Consider the following 17,438-nt stretch of genomic DNA (forward strand, 5'->3'; position numbering starts at 1 on the left):
ATCATTTAAATCATTTATTCTAGACTCTTTTTCGGAGTCCAGTTTGGCCTTCAAGAAAGCTACTTCACAATTTAGTTCATTGTTAATAGACTTCAGTGAGTTACGATTATCAGCTATTTCATCATAAGCCTTAATTAATGCACCTAGTGCAGACAATATCTTAGAGAGGTTAACATCGGCAAAATTTACAGATATACAGTTTAGTTCAGACAATAATGACAGAACTACCATTTCCATTTCGTCATCGAGATTTTTTGTATTATTTACAATTAAGTCCACACTTGGCATTTTCATCAGGACATCCATAATATTCCCTGAAAATTATCAATATGACACAGTGGTAATATATTAAAAGAACCTATCTTAATATTGATAGTTAATTAACAATGGACAACTAATTATAATACAAAATATAGCAGTCCAATAACGAGTATGGTCGATCCAGGTACAGGAACGAAGAGCCGTGAGTTTTAAGAAGGCAATGTACTCGCAGGGCTATAGCGTAGTTGCGTCACCAAAACTGAAGGCGCAAACAGCAAACCTGACGGTGGGCAGTACTGGAACTGGGTGGCCACGACCAGACGCTGACACAGGTTAGTCGCGGGACATTACAAGCCGGCCGGGTTATGTTGGTTCTGCTGGCTGTCGGACGCACAGAGCTGCGCGACGAAGCGTGCGCTGTGGCTTCAGACGCTGCCTGCACGTGAAATGTTAGTCACGCCACTTCAACATTCAGCTACTCACTCCCCCCAGCCGCTGATGTGATGATGAAATGTTGCATTCCGACAGTCCAAAAAATGTTTTAAATACAACACCACCACAGAGCACTCATTAAAACTGTTCAAATATAAATTTTAACGAGGAGCACCAATTTTCCTGTACTATGCTTGAGTCAGGACTACCAACTGTCAACTACATGAAACAATAGTTATGGGGTCCTAATAAAATCAGGACAGGGCATTGGTACCGTAGGTTGTTCCAGATGTTATGCACTGTACACTCTAGAGTCTTTCTTCAGTCATATGGTGTAGTTCACATTAGTTTTGAACTGTCAGGTCTTACAATGAATATTTACCTGAACTTTGTAGTTACTGCCTCAAAAACCCCTGTTTAATTTGGTAACAGCCATTAAATTAAAATATCAGGTAATAAACTAAAATATGATTATTTAGTAAAAATGTTGTATGATAAGTACACAAACTAGGGATTTATGTATAAACAAACATGTTATTAAAATTGCTTAGTTTATTTAAATTGTGTACAAAAATTAAATTTATAAATTGGTTCCATGGTCAATTTAATCAAGGATAATTTTTTCAGGAACTACTTTGGCAACTTTCCTCTCTTCTTTGTTGTAAGTCTTAGGACACTGCATACAAGTCCAGCTTATAGGGATTAATGCTACACCTGAAAAATTGTAGATTTTTATTATTAGATGATTATTATGACGTAACAATCAAATTTATAAAAACATTACATCAGTACTGTACTACAACAATAGAAGATTGTGTTTCGTTGATTGGAATATATCCTCTTCTTCAAGTATAAATAACCTTCGGTAAAAGGTTAAGCACAAAAAGTAATTTTGGTGATGAACTTGTTATTGTTACTTAAGTCATATGTAACATCAGAACGTCAAAGTTGAACGTCAAAAAACTCAAGCATATACCTAGGGTACAGGATGACTGAGCATGTGCAGAATACGTCACTCCATGTGTTGTTCAACTAGCACTGAACAACACATCTGCATACACAAGAGAAGATGAAAAACTAGGGGAAAATTATCGAAATGTCTAAAAAACCTCTTGTTTTAAGTTAGTTTTTTACGATAAAAGGATTATGAAGGAAACATGATTTTCCTGGACATTTGCCATTGTTCAGTAATACAAAACAATCAGTACCTGTTTTGAGATCTGCAATCTGATTTCTACATCAAGTGAATAACTAACCTAACCATAACTACAATCTAGGTTAAATCTGGTTTTCAAAAACTGTTATCCTTTCAAACCATCCATTGCAAATAGTAAACTTTTAAAGAGCACTAGATTATTAACAAATTAGCAACATACATTCAACCTTTCAACATTTTTATTAATTCTTAAACGCCAAGTTGTGACTTCTGCAGGTATTTTTATCCTGTACACGTTTTAAATAAAAGTCCAAGGTTTGTATAAATTCTACTATTTGTACAATAAACCGTGATGATAGAGAAATTTTGATTTTGATTTTCAATGTAATATATTTGTTTTAAAATCATTTGAGAAAAATGTTAATTTTAGATGTTGGTACCATCCTTGAGCAAACAGCAGTTAGTGAATATATGATAAGATGCTTAGAAAAAATTAACGTTTTAATCTTCAAAATAATATTTGTCAAAGCCAAAGATGTCTAGAAACAGATTTTTTATTAAATTTTCATTGCTCATAAACAGAGACAGCACTAGCTATTTCACTGCCCCATGTATAACTAAATGGTTTGCAGTGATAGCAGGATTAAAACAGTGCCTTCATTTTTTTGTTAGAACACAACACTTCGAAAATCTACCATCTTCTCCAGGTTTAATAACATAAAATAAAACGTGCACAAAAGTGTAAATAATCCACAACATAGCGATCACACTGGTCTGAAATAATCAGGCTAAAGCCAAAAATTATACACTGTGAAAAGAATTTTTTCTAAAGAAAACTTTCTTGAGATGATTGGAGTACTCGTGATGCACACAATAAACCACTTTACCGTACTGCTGCTTCACAACAAATTAATACCACTGACTCTCACCTTGGAGACCAAAACAATCACAAAAACACAAACTTAATCTAGTTCAGTTTACTAGATTAAATTCAACATTAGGCATTACAATTTAATAAAACACTATATACTAATTAATGTAGACAGTATAAGTTATTTACAACATTTTTATCCCTTTGGTTTTTGACCGTGTGGTAGTCAGTGCTCATTACATTAATCAACTCACGCTTTGATGTTTCCTAAGATAGCCACTAGAGTGTAGTAGCAATCAATCAGTACTATAGCGTAGTTGGTGTAGTAAAAAAACGCTACTAGAGATACTAGCTTTCAGTTAACAGCTTTAATGCTAGGAATTGTGTGAGAAGACAGCAGATAGAAATGTTTTGAACACAGCTGTGGCAGTTCAGCAAAAAAGACATGTTCCTGCTGCCCTACTGATATTTAATACATTTTATTAATTGAAAACTAAGAATTTATGAAATAATTTAAACACTATTATAAATATTAGATGGCTTACCTGCTTCACTATATGCTATAACAACACCCAACTCATTCTCAGCTGTCGTCAGTTGGTAAGTGTGCATTTCTGAAATCGGTAACTGTACATTACTGTTAAGTGTAAATATCATTTAATTAGCCACGGAAACACAGTTAAATCAAATAAATCTTCAGTGCTTGGTACCGGTACCACCGCATAGAATGTGTTAAGCTAAAATTGTTTTTAGTACCGTTTTAAAGATTAGACACATGCCTTTCAAATTAATACCAAATAACTCAAATGTGCGATATTTACTAAAAAAAAGTATTTTCATTTAACTAGCCATGTTTACGATATACCATGAAATAAAAAAATTACAGACACGGAATTAAACAGAAAAATGTTCTAGAGTTAAAATAGTTCACATTATCACATTTGGAGCACAGCACTTGTCAATGACATAACTTATTATGTAGCTGTATTGTATATATAGCAGGCTAACTCAGTCACTTTTACAGGAGGTGGCATTTAGCCAACGAGGCGATTCGGGCCTCTTGTACAGGGAAGGTCTAATTTACATGTCTGATATGGTTGGTAGAAAGATTCAAGCTAAAATACATGATTTGATAAAATTATTATGGTTTCATATTTTTAACCCTTCTGTTACCCCTTCCATTTCAAAACCCACCAAAACCAAAATGGCTGGCAATTAACTTCATCCTTATAGGAAATTCCTCTATCAATTCACATGAAACTAGGTTGGAAGTTATCCTATACAAATTGTTTCTCATTTCTTGGACAAATATGTTTAAACATAATGCACATTAGTTTTTTTACTGACAGATTGCACTCGATCTAAACTGACCATTGACAACGGAGGCATATCCAATATTTTTCTGTATTGGATCAGTTTATTATAATCCTACATATTTACTCAATTGAGAAATGACAACGTGAGTACCTAATTTAAAGAATATGTTATGCCAAAATATAAAAATATGTCAAATCATGTTATTTCTATGCAGCTATTTTTATTTCCTTGAACAATTTTTTTTTTCTGCGGAAAAGGATACAATTCTTGCCAGGATGATATCACCAGGTCGATAGCACTTGTACATTTCCACTCGGTCCTTCTCAAAGCTGCGGACATCCTCCTTCCGCAGTATGCCTCGATAAGGCCTCGTCAAGACAGTGTCTCCAATACAAGTGATTAGGCACTTGGCAAACCTCTGATTGACAACCATCACCTGGTAAGAGAATTATAGTGATTAAAATAATAGGATCTGCAAAAATTAAATACAAATAGTGTAGACAATCGTTTTATATTTTCTAAAATTCAAATTTCAAACGGTAGGTGACTTTGAAACAAAAATTCAAATGTGAAATAACCAGACATAAGTCAATTTTCCTTTTTTGTCCATCTTTTATCATGAATAATACATCCAACGGCTTGTCTCTAACATTAGGAGATTTATGGAAATAGAAGTGGAGTATTCTCCACAGTTCACTTAGTACAGACTTTCATCAATAGTTAGTCAAGTAAAGACGCAATACTTCCAAAGTATATTTTTTCTATCGCTGTAACTCTCTTCCATAATTTTTGCTAGGCTAGAACAAATGATGTAGTAATTTTCTGAGAATAATCCAGCCCATTTTTCTGAGAATACAGTACTTTTTGAGCAAATTATGCAAAAACTGGCTGAAAACAGTCCATAACATCTTATAACCTTGAACTTATTCATGTTGTTCTTCAATGTATTAACGACCAAGTTTAAAGCCTCAGAATTCGTATTTTCAGAAGAAAAGTGGTCTTAAGTCTTGACTTTGGAAGCTGTGTTAAACTACATTAATTCATAACTATGAACATAGCTGTAATTACTAGTAAAACTTGTAGCGTAATTCACAATCGGCAATCAAAAGAAAATCCTATAGCTGGTTCTAAAACGGGCAGGATGGTTGAGAGAGGAGGCACATAGCTATTGAGAGGAGTGGCACGGTGGTACTCAGACGGACACATAACGCGTAGATACTGCTTAGAGGTACACAGACGGACACATAAAGCGCAGATACTGCTTAGAGGTACACAGACGGACACATAACGCGCAGATACTGCTTAGAGGTACACAGACGGACACATAACGTGCAGATACTGCTTAGAGGTACACAGACAGACACATAATGCGCAGATACTGCTTATAGGTACACAGACGGACACATAACGTGCAGATACTGCTTAAAGGAACTAAGTTTACTCTACTACTGCATCACAAATCATAGGAATGGAGGCCAGGTGTCTTAAGTGTCCACGTAGTTCCTGCCACGACCACTATGATCGCATGGAAATGAAAACGCTTGCCCCACTAACCCCCTCTTAAGATTAGCATTCAGTAAACACATTACGTGTTAGAAGTGAGAATAAGTGGAAGAGAGGACTTTATTGTCCTAACTTGGCCTCTAATAAAGTCCAGTTTCATTTAATTTCATTATTCTCAATATTGATGCAAGAAACATTTTCACTTACTTTGGCTGTTACAATATTTCCTGGAGCGGGCACTATACTTTGATCATTGATACTTCTTACTTCAATGATGTTTCCCTGAAATAGAAATATAAATTAAGCATTGCTTAACTATTAAACATAAACATGACATATCACTATGGTATGTTTTTATAGGTCTGTACATATTTTTCAGGAAAGTTTTCCACAAAATTATCATTTAAAAAAATATTATTTCAACTGATTATGAATCATTCAGTAAAAATAAAAACACTTGTTAACCATACAACATACAAGATTTCCCGTCTGAAATGAAATATGAAATTCTTAAAAAAGCCTTGAGCAGGCCAAAAAATGTCTACTATCTAATCTATAAATGTGAACATTGACATTAACAGTGAGTTGTCCTTAACAAAACCAAAATTAATTCTGAAGACAACAGTATAATCTTTTAAGTGTGCTATGGATGTCAGAACACATTTTTAAATTAAATTTTTTAAGCATAGGCCATAAAAAGTAAATTTAAACGATTTGGAAAATCCTAATTTACACAAGAATTGTTTATTTATCAAAATGTTAATTTTACCAACAAGAATTCACAGGACAAAAGTTTTGAGAATATATTATTGCTACCATCATTTCATGTTTAATTTGCTATATACTTATGTCTAGCTGAATTATGTGTTTTAATTTATCATACTGATGAAAAATTAGTCACATATAGAGTAAATACCTGCAACTTAAGTATACCTCTTTTGGAATTTATGCTGTAACTAAAAACAATAATATTGTCAAACATTTGTTAAGAGTGTAAAAGATTGTGCAATAGAGAAAGTGAGGAAATGAGTAAGAACATTGAATCAGGGTTAACTTGCAAAACCAGGTAGGAATCACCTTTAGTGATTTATTAGAAAAAAGGGCTGCAGTATAGTTAACGATTACCACCCAAATCAAATCATTGATATTCATAATTATCTCAACTACTAAAACCAAAATGTCGAACCAAATTACGTTATAGGTATTTCAAATTACAGTATAGTTCAGTTCATTTTATACCTAAAAAAGCAATAATTTAATGACGAATGAAAAACTATTTAGGTTATGTGTATTTATAAAATGTAACAAACAAAACAGTGTAACATTTAGTTAGTTTTTACTATTTTAGAGTATAAACGTGTCTGACAGCTTGTAACACAAATAACACATGAACATCGCAATTGTTCGTGCGGTCGTCATACAAATAATTTTACTTTGAATTAATTTGGAACAATATTGTTAAAAAGTGCTGGCATTAATGAATTGTTTTTTACATAATTAGAATGTATTGTATTGGATAGTTTGGGTATTATAATCGATAATTTGGCACCCTGTTTCGATTGTGGCAGTTGTCACTTACTATACTGCAGATAAGAAAGCTTTCTTTCGGTTTCAGGAACAGCTTATACTTAAGTAAGGAAATTAGGACACAGTGCTGTAAAGTAAAACAGTACCTTCTCTTGCTTGATAACATGGACAACACCGGTTTGTGAAGAGTAAATGTATCCTTGGCGCTCATATGTGCCGGAGCCGACAGAATGTGTGCTGTCTGCTAAACAGAGCCGCTGACCTAGAAATATCAAAATCGTTACAACTGAAAACCACGTACATTTGCTATGAAACGGTTTTAAAATTGAAAAATACTATCCAGCAATGAAGACTAAGAAATAGCAACCTGTTGAAATATATCTACATCTCCGTGCTAAAATCCTTTCCTCTCAAAAACATTTACTTTTTAAACTACTCATGGGTTTACCATAAAAATACCAAGTCAGACTGATTTTTCTCAGAAAAAAATGGATAAAAAATAAACTTTTGCAGGACTCCAAGCTAGACATCTTGATCTCAGTACACTATTAAGAATGAAAATCATACTGTGTAACTGCCAAAAGTCTGTATTTTTAAGCGTACTACTCATAGAGGACAAGATTATGTTTGCTGTTTTCATTTTAAGTAAATTTCAAAACATGAACATTGTATTCATATACAGATAATTGTAGATTTAGCTACAAGTTATTTTTAGTTATCCATAAGACCATTGATTAAAAGCATCCTCAGAAAACCATTTCTCTATTCTGTATAAATACTCACAGAGATGATCTGCGAACATGTCAGTTAGTACGCCACTTTTTAAACTTTATTTCACGGTACTCCACGAACTTTCAACTTTCTGATTATTAGCACCAGTTTCCAGGTCTAAAAATTTGTTTCTATAGTTGAAGGTAAAATACACATTCACTCAACCCAAATTATGCCTTCCACATGTCTGTGATGGTTATCCACATAATGGGTTGGGCAGAGTACAATAAGAGGACCCGGTTTTTATATCGCTTATTACAATCACCAATACTTTATATAGTGAAATAACAGAACTATTAACGTATCTAAAATACTGAATCAAAGTCACATGTTTCAAATTAATAGAAATAGTTTAAACAATTACGTAATGTCGTAAATAATAGGGGAATCATAACCATTAATCAAACAATAAAGTTAAGACAGTTGACAGGAAAAATGTCATTTAATTAATAAAGAAAATGTACCAACAAAACAAACATCTAAAAACCGATAAAGACACAGTAAATAATGTTTATGAGTTATTTTGTTAAGTTTTTTAAAGTAAATTATCTTTTTTATTTAAAAATATTAATTATAGAACAAATTGTGTTTAGAATAAGAAAATGTGTGTACAGATGATTTAGTTATTATTAAAATGATTTACTAATGGTTGATTATATTGATTTTGTAAAACAATTAAATATCGTTTGATAATTTCTATATAAAAAAACTGGGGTCCATCTAGCGTACTCTACCCCATGGGTATTTCAGCATCACACCATCTTGAAGCTAAGAAAAATACAATTGATCGTCTTTTAAAGCAATTTCATTGTAAAGTTTGCTGTCAATTTTAATTCAACGAAGTCACTTATAAATTAAGAAGTAACACATTATTTTATTATCTGAAACAGTGTTTTCTTTTCATACAGACGATTTAAGGGGTAGGGTACGATAAGCGGACCCGGTTTTATATATCGAAGAATGTAATCAAGAGTCAAGAGTCAAGAAGAGTCAAGAAGTTTATTAGCCATTGGTCACAACAATATGAAATAGGCATCGTCAAAATATACAGCACTGATATTTACAACAACAAAATTAGTTATTACAATATTGTACTATAATTATACTAATTTTATGACCAAGTAACAGGTTTAATATAATCTATGAAGAGTGTGCACATGGTTTGTTAATTACGTTATAGTTAATAAAGTATAGAAAAATCAGAAATCTACAAATCAAACTAATCAAAAAATGATATTTATGTCAGAATCTAAAAATTCTTTTAAAGAGTAGAATGGATTGCATATGAGCCAGTTACTTATCTTTAGTTTAAAAATATTGAAAGGAGTCATTGTAGCAGATGCAGGCAGCTTATTATAAAAAGTTATGCAATTGAATTTAAAAGAGTTGCCGGTTTTGACTAGCCTGTGCTGAGGGAGATCTAATTTGTTTTTACCCCTGGTATTGTGTTGATGAAAATCTTGTCTGGTATTGAAATCTGTAATTTGTAATTTTGTATAGACTAGTATATGAAAAATGTAAAGGTTAATAACTGTCATGAATTTGAGATTGATAAAAAGTGGTTTGCAATGTTCTAGAGAGCTGCTTCTACTGATGGTTCTAACTACTTTTTTTTGAATGAGAAGAATATCATTCACAGCATTGGAGTGACCCCACAAAACAATGCCATAGGAAATGTGTGATTGAAAAAAGGCAAAATATGCCACTCTCAAATATTCACAGCTAACAAAATCCCTCAGTTTCCACATTAGATACAAGACTCTAGATATTTTTCTACATACATGGTCAATGTGTGATTTCCAATTAAGCTTGCTGTCAAGATGAAAACCCAACAGTTTTACAGATTGATCTTCATAATTTTCAGATAAGCTGAGAAGCAGATTTTGCGTTTTCTCCTGATTACATATCAGTCTATTAGAAGTGAACCAATTTAAAGCCAAGCTGTGAGATGCATCCATGTTTTCTTTCAGAGTATTCAACTGCTTATTAGATGAAAAAAGAGTGGTGTCATCAGCATAAATAACAATGTTAGACAACACATTAGAGGGCAGATCATTTATAAAAATGATGAATAAGAATGGTCCTAAAACTGAACCCTGTGGTACACCTGTGGCCACAGAAAGAGTGGTAGACTGCTGAGCTTGAACAGAAACATATTGTACTCTATTCGATAGATATGACTGCAATATATTAATGGAATTTTCTGATATACCATAGATCTTAAGTTTGTCGAGGAGGATGCCATGATTCACGCAATCGAACGCCTTACTTAAATCAATGAGTGTTAAAGCAAACTGACTCCTTTTGTTCAAAAGCATGAAGTGCTTTAACGACTATTTCTGTAACGGCAGAAGTTGTAGATTTATTGGTACGAAAGCCATGTTGGTTATTACTGATTATATTATTGGACTCAAAATGTTGATTAAGTTGATGATACATTATAGATTCAAAAACTTTTGATAAGATGGGGACTATAGAAATTGGGCGATAGCTTTGGGGCAGAGATCTGTCCCCTTTTTTGTAGACTGGCAATACCTTGGAAATTTTTAGAAGATCAGGAAAATATCCATGTAATAAGCATTGATTGAAGATGAAAGCTAATGGTGAACTGATGTGTTTTATTGTGTTCTTGACAATATAATTAGATATACCATAAAAGTCGGAAGTTTTAGAGTTTGACAATTTAGCAGCTACCTTAGTTACATCAGTTGGGGTGATTAATGACCAAGTAAATTGAGGTACACAGTTAGTTAAAGTGTTAGCCAGTAGGTTGGTTGCCAATATGTCAGTGTTATCAATGTTAGTTTGAATGTCTGCCACCGACTGTATGAAATACTGGTTAGTTAGGTGTGGATCAAGTGTTGTTGGTGTCACACCTGTGTTGTTTTGTGTTTCTGAGGAAATTACCTCCCAGGCAGCCTTACATTTATTACTAGCTCCCTCTATATGATTTTCAAAACAAGCCCTTTTTGCTAGGTTGAGCTTTTTTCTATACTCTTTTTTGAAGAATTTATAAAGGTTATATGCGGCTTCCATATGCTGAGACCCAGTTTTTCTAAGATTCTTAAAAAACATCAAAATAACCTAGCATTATTTCTCTACCTCTTTTTAAATCTTCATTGTACCACAAAAGTTTCTTTGTCTGCTTGCTTTTAACACCAATTTTAACTAATGGAGATGATAGATACCAAATATTGTTATATGTTTTTAGAAAACTGTTAAATAAAGTTTCAATGTCAATCTCTTTTCTTTTATAGGTATCAATTATTTCCCACCTTTCACTCTCCAAACTTTCTGCAAACAATTTAATTTGTGTCTCATTTTGCTTACGCATACATTTTTTTGAGGATGTGACTGTCTCATTTGGTCTACATGATCTATCAAGTTTTAGATTTAATAGAAGAGGATTATGATCGGAAATGCAGTCATTCAAAACTTTTAATTCATAACAATCCCTTGAAAAATTTACGAGGATGTTATCGAGACACGAATCATTTCTTGTAGGAGCCTTATTTATAGCTACTAAGTTAAGAGAGCGTAAGATGTTTACAAAGGTGGTTGTCACTGTGTCAGTGGTTTTATGGAATGGTATGTTGAAGTCACCTCCAATGACTAACTTAGAGGTATGTTGCAAAACCTTTTTAATAGCTTGTTCAAAGTTACCTAATCATCGATACCTAATATTCATCTCAAATCCTAGACTATCAATCAATATAAAGTATCTATAGTTCTCAATAACAATCATGAATCTAATATTCACAGTGAACAAACAAATTATTATAACCAAAATTAGGAAAACTGAAGACGGCCATATTTGCTCCTCTCACAGTTACAGTTGTTTCTTTCCCACAAATTTCACATAATGGGGTTTTCCGCACGAGTCCAACATGATGAAGTCATGAAAAACATATCTTATCATCTTTCAAAGCAATCTCATGTAGTTTTCTAAAATTGACTGTCATTTTTATTAATCAAATGTTACTTATATAAAATTGAAATATTACATTAAGAGTATTATTTGAGAGTGTTTACAGCTACTGATATAGATTATTTAATTAATCGTTAAAAATAATTAATCAGTATCGATTGATTATATCGATGGTTATGATTAAGTAATATCGTTTGCCAATATCAATATAACAAACCGGGTCCGCTTATTGTACCTTACCCAAAGTTAATTGTTCAAAATAATTAATCATTATCGATTGGTTACATCGATGGTTATGATTAAGTAATATCGTTTGTGAATTTTAATATAAAAAACTGGGGGTAGGGTACGATAAGCGGACCCGGTTTTTTATATCGAAATTGGCAAACGATATTACAAAACGATGTACTTAATCATAACCATCGATATAATAAATCGATACTGATTAATTATTTTGAACTATTAACTTAAATAATCTATATCAACAGCTGTAAATGCTCTAAAATAATACACGTAGGATAATATTTCAATTTTACATAAGTAATTCTGATTATTAAAAACGGCAGTCAACTTTAGATTGGTACTTTGGGATTATACCGACCACACCCAGACATGAATCGCTATTTGACATTTTGCTTCTACTGATTACTAGATTAGCGTAGAACAATATTTCTTCAATATAAAACAGGAATTGTCTTATCGCAAACCCCTCCCCATCCTCAGACAGAGGTCAAAGTCGAGCGGTCTAGTAGATAACGTGATTGCAGTCTCGCTGCCCGTTCAGCTGGTTCGTCGCTTTGTTGTACTTCCGTGTTTTACCTCTACATTTCTCCAAACACAAAAATTCAACAAAAACAAACATTACCAAACTAAAACTAAACTCTTTATTGAAAAAAAACACTCAAAACTTGTTTTTATTCTTGATCACATTCTGCCACCCAAAATGCGAGTGCCTCCGGCCATCAGCGCGGGCTTCGGCAGCACCTTCGGTGCTGCCCCGCACTTATGTCAAGGAAAGAAAAACATCCCTCGAGATAGTACCTATCAGTAAAATATCAAATTCTAGAGGGGCTGATCAGAAATATAAATTGAATTGTAATGGAAAGGCAATTATGTACAGTGCAAATCATGTGATGCCGCGTGGCCTGCCGTAATCGGGATTCTCGAGAAAGATAAGATAACAGCGACAAAAATACCGATCACAATACCTGGAAATGCTTGTAAGTTTGTAATTTTGCAATTAAAGAGTTGTTTTTTCGTTCTATCATGTCTATTTCTATAAATTTATATTTTTGTGTTCTTCATACTGGTGTGGTCGGTATAATCCCAAAGTACCAGTAATTCTGATTATTAAAAACGGCAGTCAACTTTAGAGAACTACACGACGTTGCTTTTTCGTGGCTTCAACGTGTTGGGACTCTTACCGAAAACCCCATTATGTGAAATTTGTGGGAAAGAAACAACTGTAACTGTGAGAGGAGCATATATGGTCGTCTTCAGTTTCAATATAATTTGTTTGATCACTGTAAATATTTAATTCATATTTTAATTAAAAACATCTATGATTTTAATTGAGGACTATAGGTACTTGTATATCGATTGATAGTCTAGGATTTGAGATGCGAATATTAGGTATCGATGACTATATTCTTCGATATAAAAAACCGGGTTCGCTTATCGTACCCTACCCAAAACCGGGTCCGCTTATCGTACCCTACCCGATTTAAGTTAATCTTTTTCAATGTATCAGTATCAGTTGGTTACAATGGTTACAATTTAGCAATATTGTTTGTCAACACCAATATAAGAACCCCGAATAGTTCCTTTTTCAATAATGTGAATTTATTAATGCAAATATAATTATTTACCGTAAAAAACCCACTATTTTAAATAACAAAAAGCAAGAAAACTACATTAACCTATATATTATCATACCTGGTATACAAATAAGATCTTTGCCTTCCATTACACAGATATTAAAATTGCAATACTTCGAATTAGTATGATTACATCAAAGTAAACCCCTTCACAGTCTATTTAGTAAAAATAATATGAACAATAAAAGTACCAGCAGGATGGAAATTAAGATAACCTCAACTACTCCGCACTTCTAAATGTTGTTGAGTTTGTTTTGATCTATTGAGGTTATGTTGTCCATTTCCATCTCAATACATCCATCCAACCCATTCGCCATCGCCAAAGACTATTAAACCATTCATATAGTAGCTTGGTTATATTGTCCTGAGCCCATCTTACCATCACGACGGACATAATTTTTCAGATTAACTAAAAATAACTTATTCGTGTCATTAGAATTCAATTGCTTCTTTTTTTTTAAAGAATACCTTGATTTATAATTAAATAATAAGTTATAAATTATAAGTTAAAAACAGTTTTGTAGTTACTAATGTAGAAAACACAAAACATGACTCTCCAATTACAAACGTATGTCCTAAAGTTGCTCCTGTAAATGTGCAAAGTTTCAAACAAACTAAAATTAGGTTTCTAGCTGACAGCCATGGGCGAGGGCTAAGTGGGCTGTTTCTGTCCAACTGTCCCCCAAACTATGATTTTTGTGTAGATTTCAAACCAAATGGGACGCTAAAACATGTAATTAAAGACTATAAAACTATTGTAAAGCCCATGTGCTCGAATGATACTTTAATAGTTTTTGCGGGTACAAATGATATTGTAAATAATGGACACTGTGAACAGGATATTGTTGGTGAGTTGGAGGGCTTACTCATGAATACTACTGCACTTAAGGTAATTATTGTAGCCCTTCCTCTTAGGTTTGACAAACCCTCCCTGAATGGTATTATTAAAACAATAAATGATGAGTTGGTAAGTCTTGCGTCAAGGTTTGAGCATTGTACATTTTTAGCTCTTGATTTACTGGCTGACCGTAAGTTCTACACTAGTCATGGCTTGCATCTTAATTATTCAGGTAAAAGAAAAATTGTTTCTCAATTAAGTAGTCTGATTTTCCCCACGGTTTTGAATACTCCACAACAAATACCAGTTTTAGTTTCCAACAGAAACATTCAAATTCAAACGTTTAGATGGAACTCTCAAGCATGTCAAACTTCTGCATTGAGACATGTAAATTTGGAATCAAAACACAATGAAAAGAACTTGAATATTTTTTTTTAGAAATTGGGGACAGACTGATAAAGCAGCCATAGTGCCTCCCTCTTATACTCCTTGCTTAAGACAATCCGAAAATAAATCCAGAACTTTACGATTGCTCCATCAAAATGTACGTGGTTTTATATGCAATTTGATTTCCATTGAGGTTTTGGTTGATCTGGAAAAGCCGGACATAGTCTGCTTTACTGAACACTTCCTTAAAAATGAAGATGTCTCCATGGTTAATCTAAATGAACTAACAATCGCCTCGCCCTATTGTCGCTCGACTATTAACAGGGGTGGTGTGTGTTTGTTTGTAAGAAATTCTCTCAACTTCACTGTCATAGATGTAAGTCGATTTTGTGTAGAAGGCGTTTGTGAGTTGGCTGCAGTTAGTGTGAATATTGGACCTGGTTCTCTTCTGGTTTTGGGAGTGTATAGGCCTCCTTCTCCAGATGGGAGTGCTTTTGATACATTTTATGATCTTACATACAGTTGTTTATCCAGGATCGTCGGGGAGAATTGCTCTACAATTGTTTTGGGAGATTTCAATGTAAATGTAGCTGAATCTACTCTGGTTACTAATAAAATTCTAAGCTTGATGAGTTCTTTTAACTTAAGAAACACAGTGCATGTTTTTACCCGAGAGTTTAAAGGATCTAAATCAATTCTTGATCATGTTTACACTGATATCGCTCCATCCCTGATACACACTTATGTTTTAGAAACTGAAATTTCTGATCATAAGGCTCAAAAAGTAGAATTGTCTCTGGCTCTTGATTGTGATGCATCTTCTGAAGTTAAGTTTAAGCTTGAGCGCGATTTTAGTGCCATCAATGTGTCCACATTTAGTAATTTTTTAAATAATGAAACTTGGGGACGATGTTTTTTCTTCGACAACACTTGACGGTAAGTATAAGGCCTTTTCTTCAATTTTGCTATACTATATGGATTTGGCGTTTCCTGTTCGCAGGAAAAAAATTATTAAACGAAAGCCTACATGTAAGATTGTTTTTGATGACAGTTTATTGAGCGTAAGACGGCAGCTGTTATCTTTACACAGACAGACCAGAGATCTTGATTATCTTGACCACAGAAGGCAGGTTTATTTAAAACTAAAGAAAGATTTTAGAGCTTCAGTTCGTTCAGCCAAATCTGAGAAGGTTTTAGGGTATGTTCTAAATGCTCAATCCAAACCTAAAGCGATGTGGAGCATCATAAATGAAAATACGAATCGAAGTAGTTCAAAAACGAACTTAATTGGAAGAATCTTGGATTCGTGGATGAACCTTTTGTTAAGGCAAATGTCTTTAATGACTATTTTGTAAGCCTGGGGGAGAAGTTAAATGCTAAGACCAGCATGGCTCAGGATCTTTTGTCTAACAAACTTTCAGCGAGTTCTTCGCTGTTTCTGTTCCCTACTGATGAGACTGAGTTAAAGAATGTTGTTCTATCCTTAAAGCCAAGTATTTCTGTAGGTTTTGACGAAGTATCGTCCAAACTTCTGAAGCAATGTATAGATTTACTTACAAAGCCACTAGTTCATTTGATAAATTTTTCTTTATTGTCTGGTTCATTTCCTTCACTTCTAAAAGTTGCGATTGTAAAGCCTCTTTATAAAAAGGCTAGCAATGAGCAGTGTAACAACTATAGGCCGATCTCAATTCTCTCCACATTTTCAAAGGTCTTTGAAAAAATTTTTTCAATTAGACTTTTATCACACTTTGACAAGCACAATATTTTGTTCCGTAATCAGTTTGGGTTTCAAAAACAAAAAGGTACTCTTGACGCAATGTTCTGTTTTATTGACAAAGTAGTTACTGCTCTGGATAAAAAAATGTGTGCTATGGGCCTTTTCGTCGATTTAAGCAAAGCGTTTGATTTAGTTGACCATTCGTTACTGTTAAGTAAACTACAGAGGCTGGGCGTCAGAGGTGAAGCTCATGATTGGATAGCATCGTATCTTTGCGGTCGATCTCAGCGAGTTGAAATCAGTTTTGTGGACAGCCAGGGTATTTTAAGAAGGAAGTGTTCTAATGATCTGGTCATTAAAATGGGAGTCCCCCAAGGGTCCGTGTTAGGTCCTCTTCTCTTCTTGGTATTTATTAACGATATTAGACATTGCACCAAAAAGTCAGATCTTTATATTTTTGCCGATGATACATCTCTTTTGGTCACAGCTCACAATCAAGTGGATTTAGAGATCAATGGTTTTGTTGAATCCAATGCTCTTCTTCAATGGTTTACCTCAAATGGCATGATTGTGAACACAGACAAGACCCATATTCTGAATTTCACACTTAGACGTAGTTTTGTGGACAACTTACAGGTAATGCTAGGGGAGTGCATGGTATCATGTGTGGACTCAGTGAGCTTTTTAGGTCTTCAACTTGACTGCAACCTGACATTTGAATTGCATATCAATAAAATAGTAAAAAAACTAAGTTCGTGTTTGTTTGCACTGAGAAAATTGGCTTCTTTCGCTAATTCACAACTACTACTAACTTTGTACTATGGCTGCTTTTATTCTCATCTTGTTTACG

The 17,438-nt window shown here is 33.6% G+C and overlaps 1 protein-coding gene across 1 annotated transcript; it reads right to left on the reverse strand.

The window, feature by feature from the left end:
- Positions 1-1,225: 1,225 nt before the first annotated feature.
- Positions 1,226-14,037, reverse strand: LOC124364217 (exosome complex component CSL4-like). Its single transcript, XM_046819533.1, has 6 exons — positions 13,702-14,037; positions 7,214-7,329; positions 5,748-5,822; positions 4,300-4,473; positions 3,266-3,347; positions 1,226-1,407 (listed from the first exon to the last, which is right to left on the reverse strand). The coding sequence occupies exons 1-6, from the start codon at positions 13,730-13,732 to the stop codon at positions 1,298-1,300; spliced, it is 588 nt and encodes a 195-aa protein (XP_046675489.1). The 5' UTR covers positions 13,733-14,037; the 3' UTR covers positions 1,226-1,297.
- Between the last annotated feature and the right edge of the window lie 3,401 nt (positions 14,038-17,438).

This window comes from Homalodisca vitripennis, chromosome 6 (genome assembly GCF_021130785.1).
Source record: "Homalodisca vitripennis isolate AUS2020 chromosome 6, UT_GWSS_2.1, whole genome shotgun sequence".
Taxonomy (NCBI): Eukaryota; Metazoa; Arthropoda; class Insecta; order Hemiptera; family Cicadellidae; genus Homalodisca; species Homalodisca vitripennis.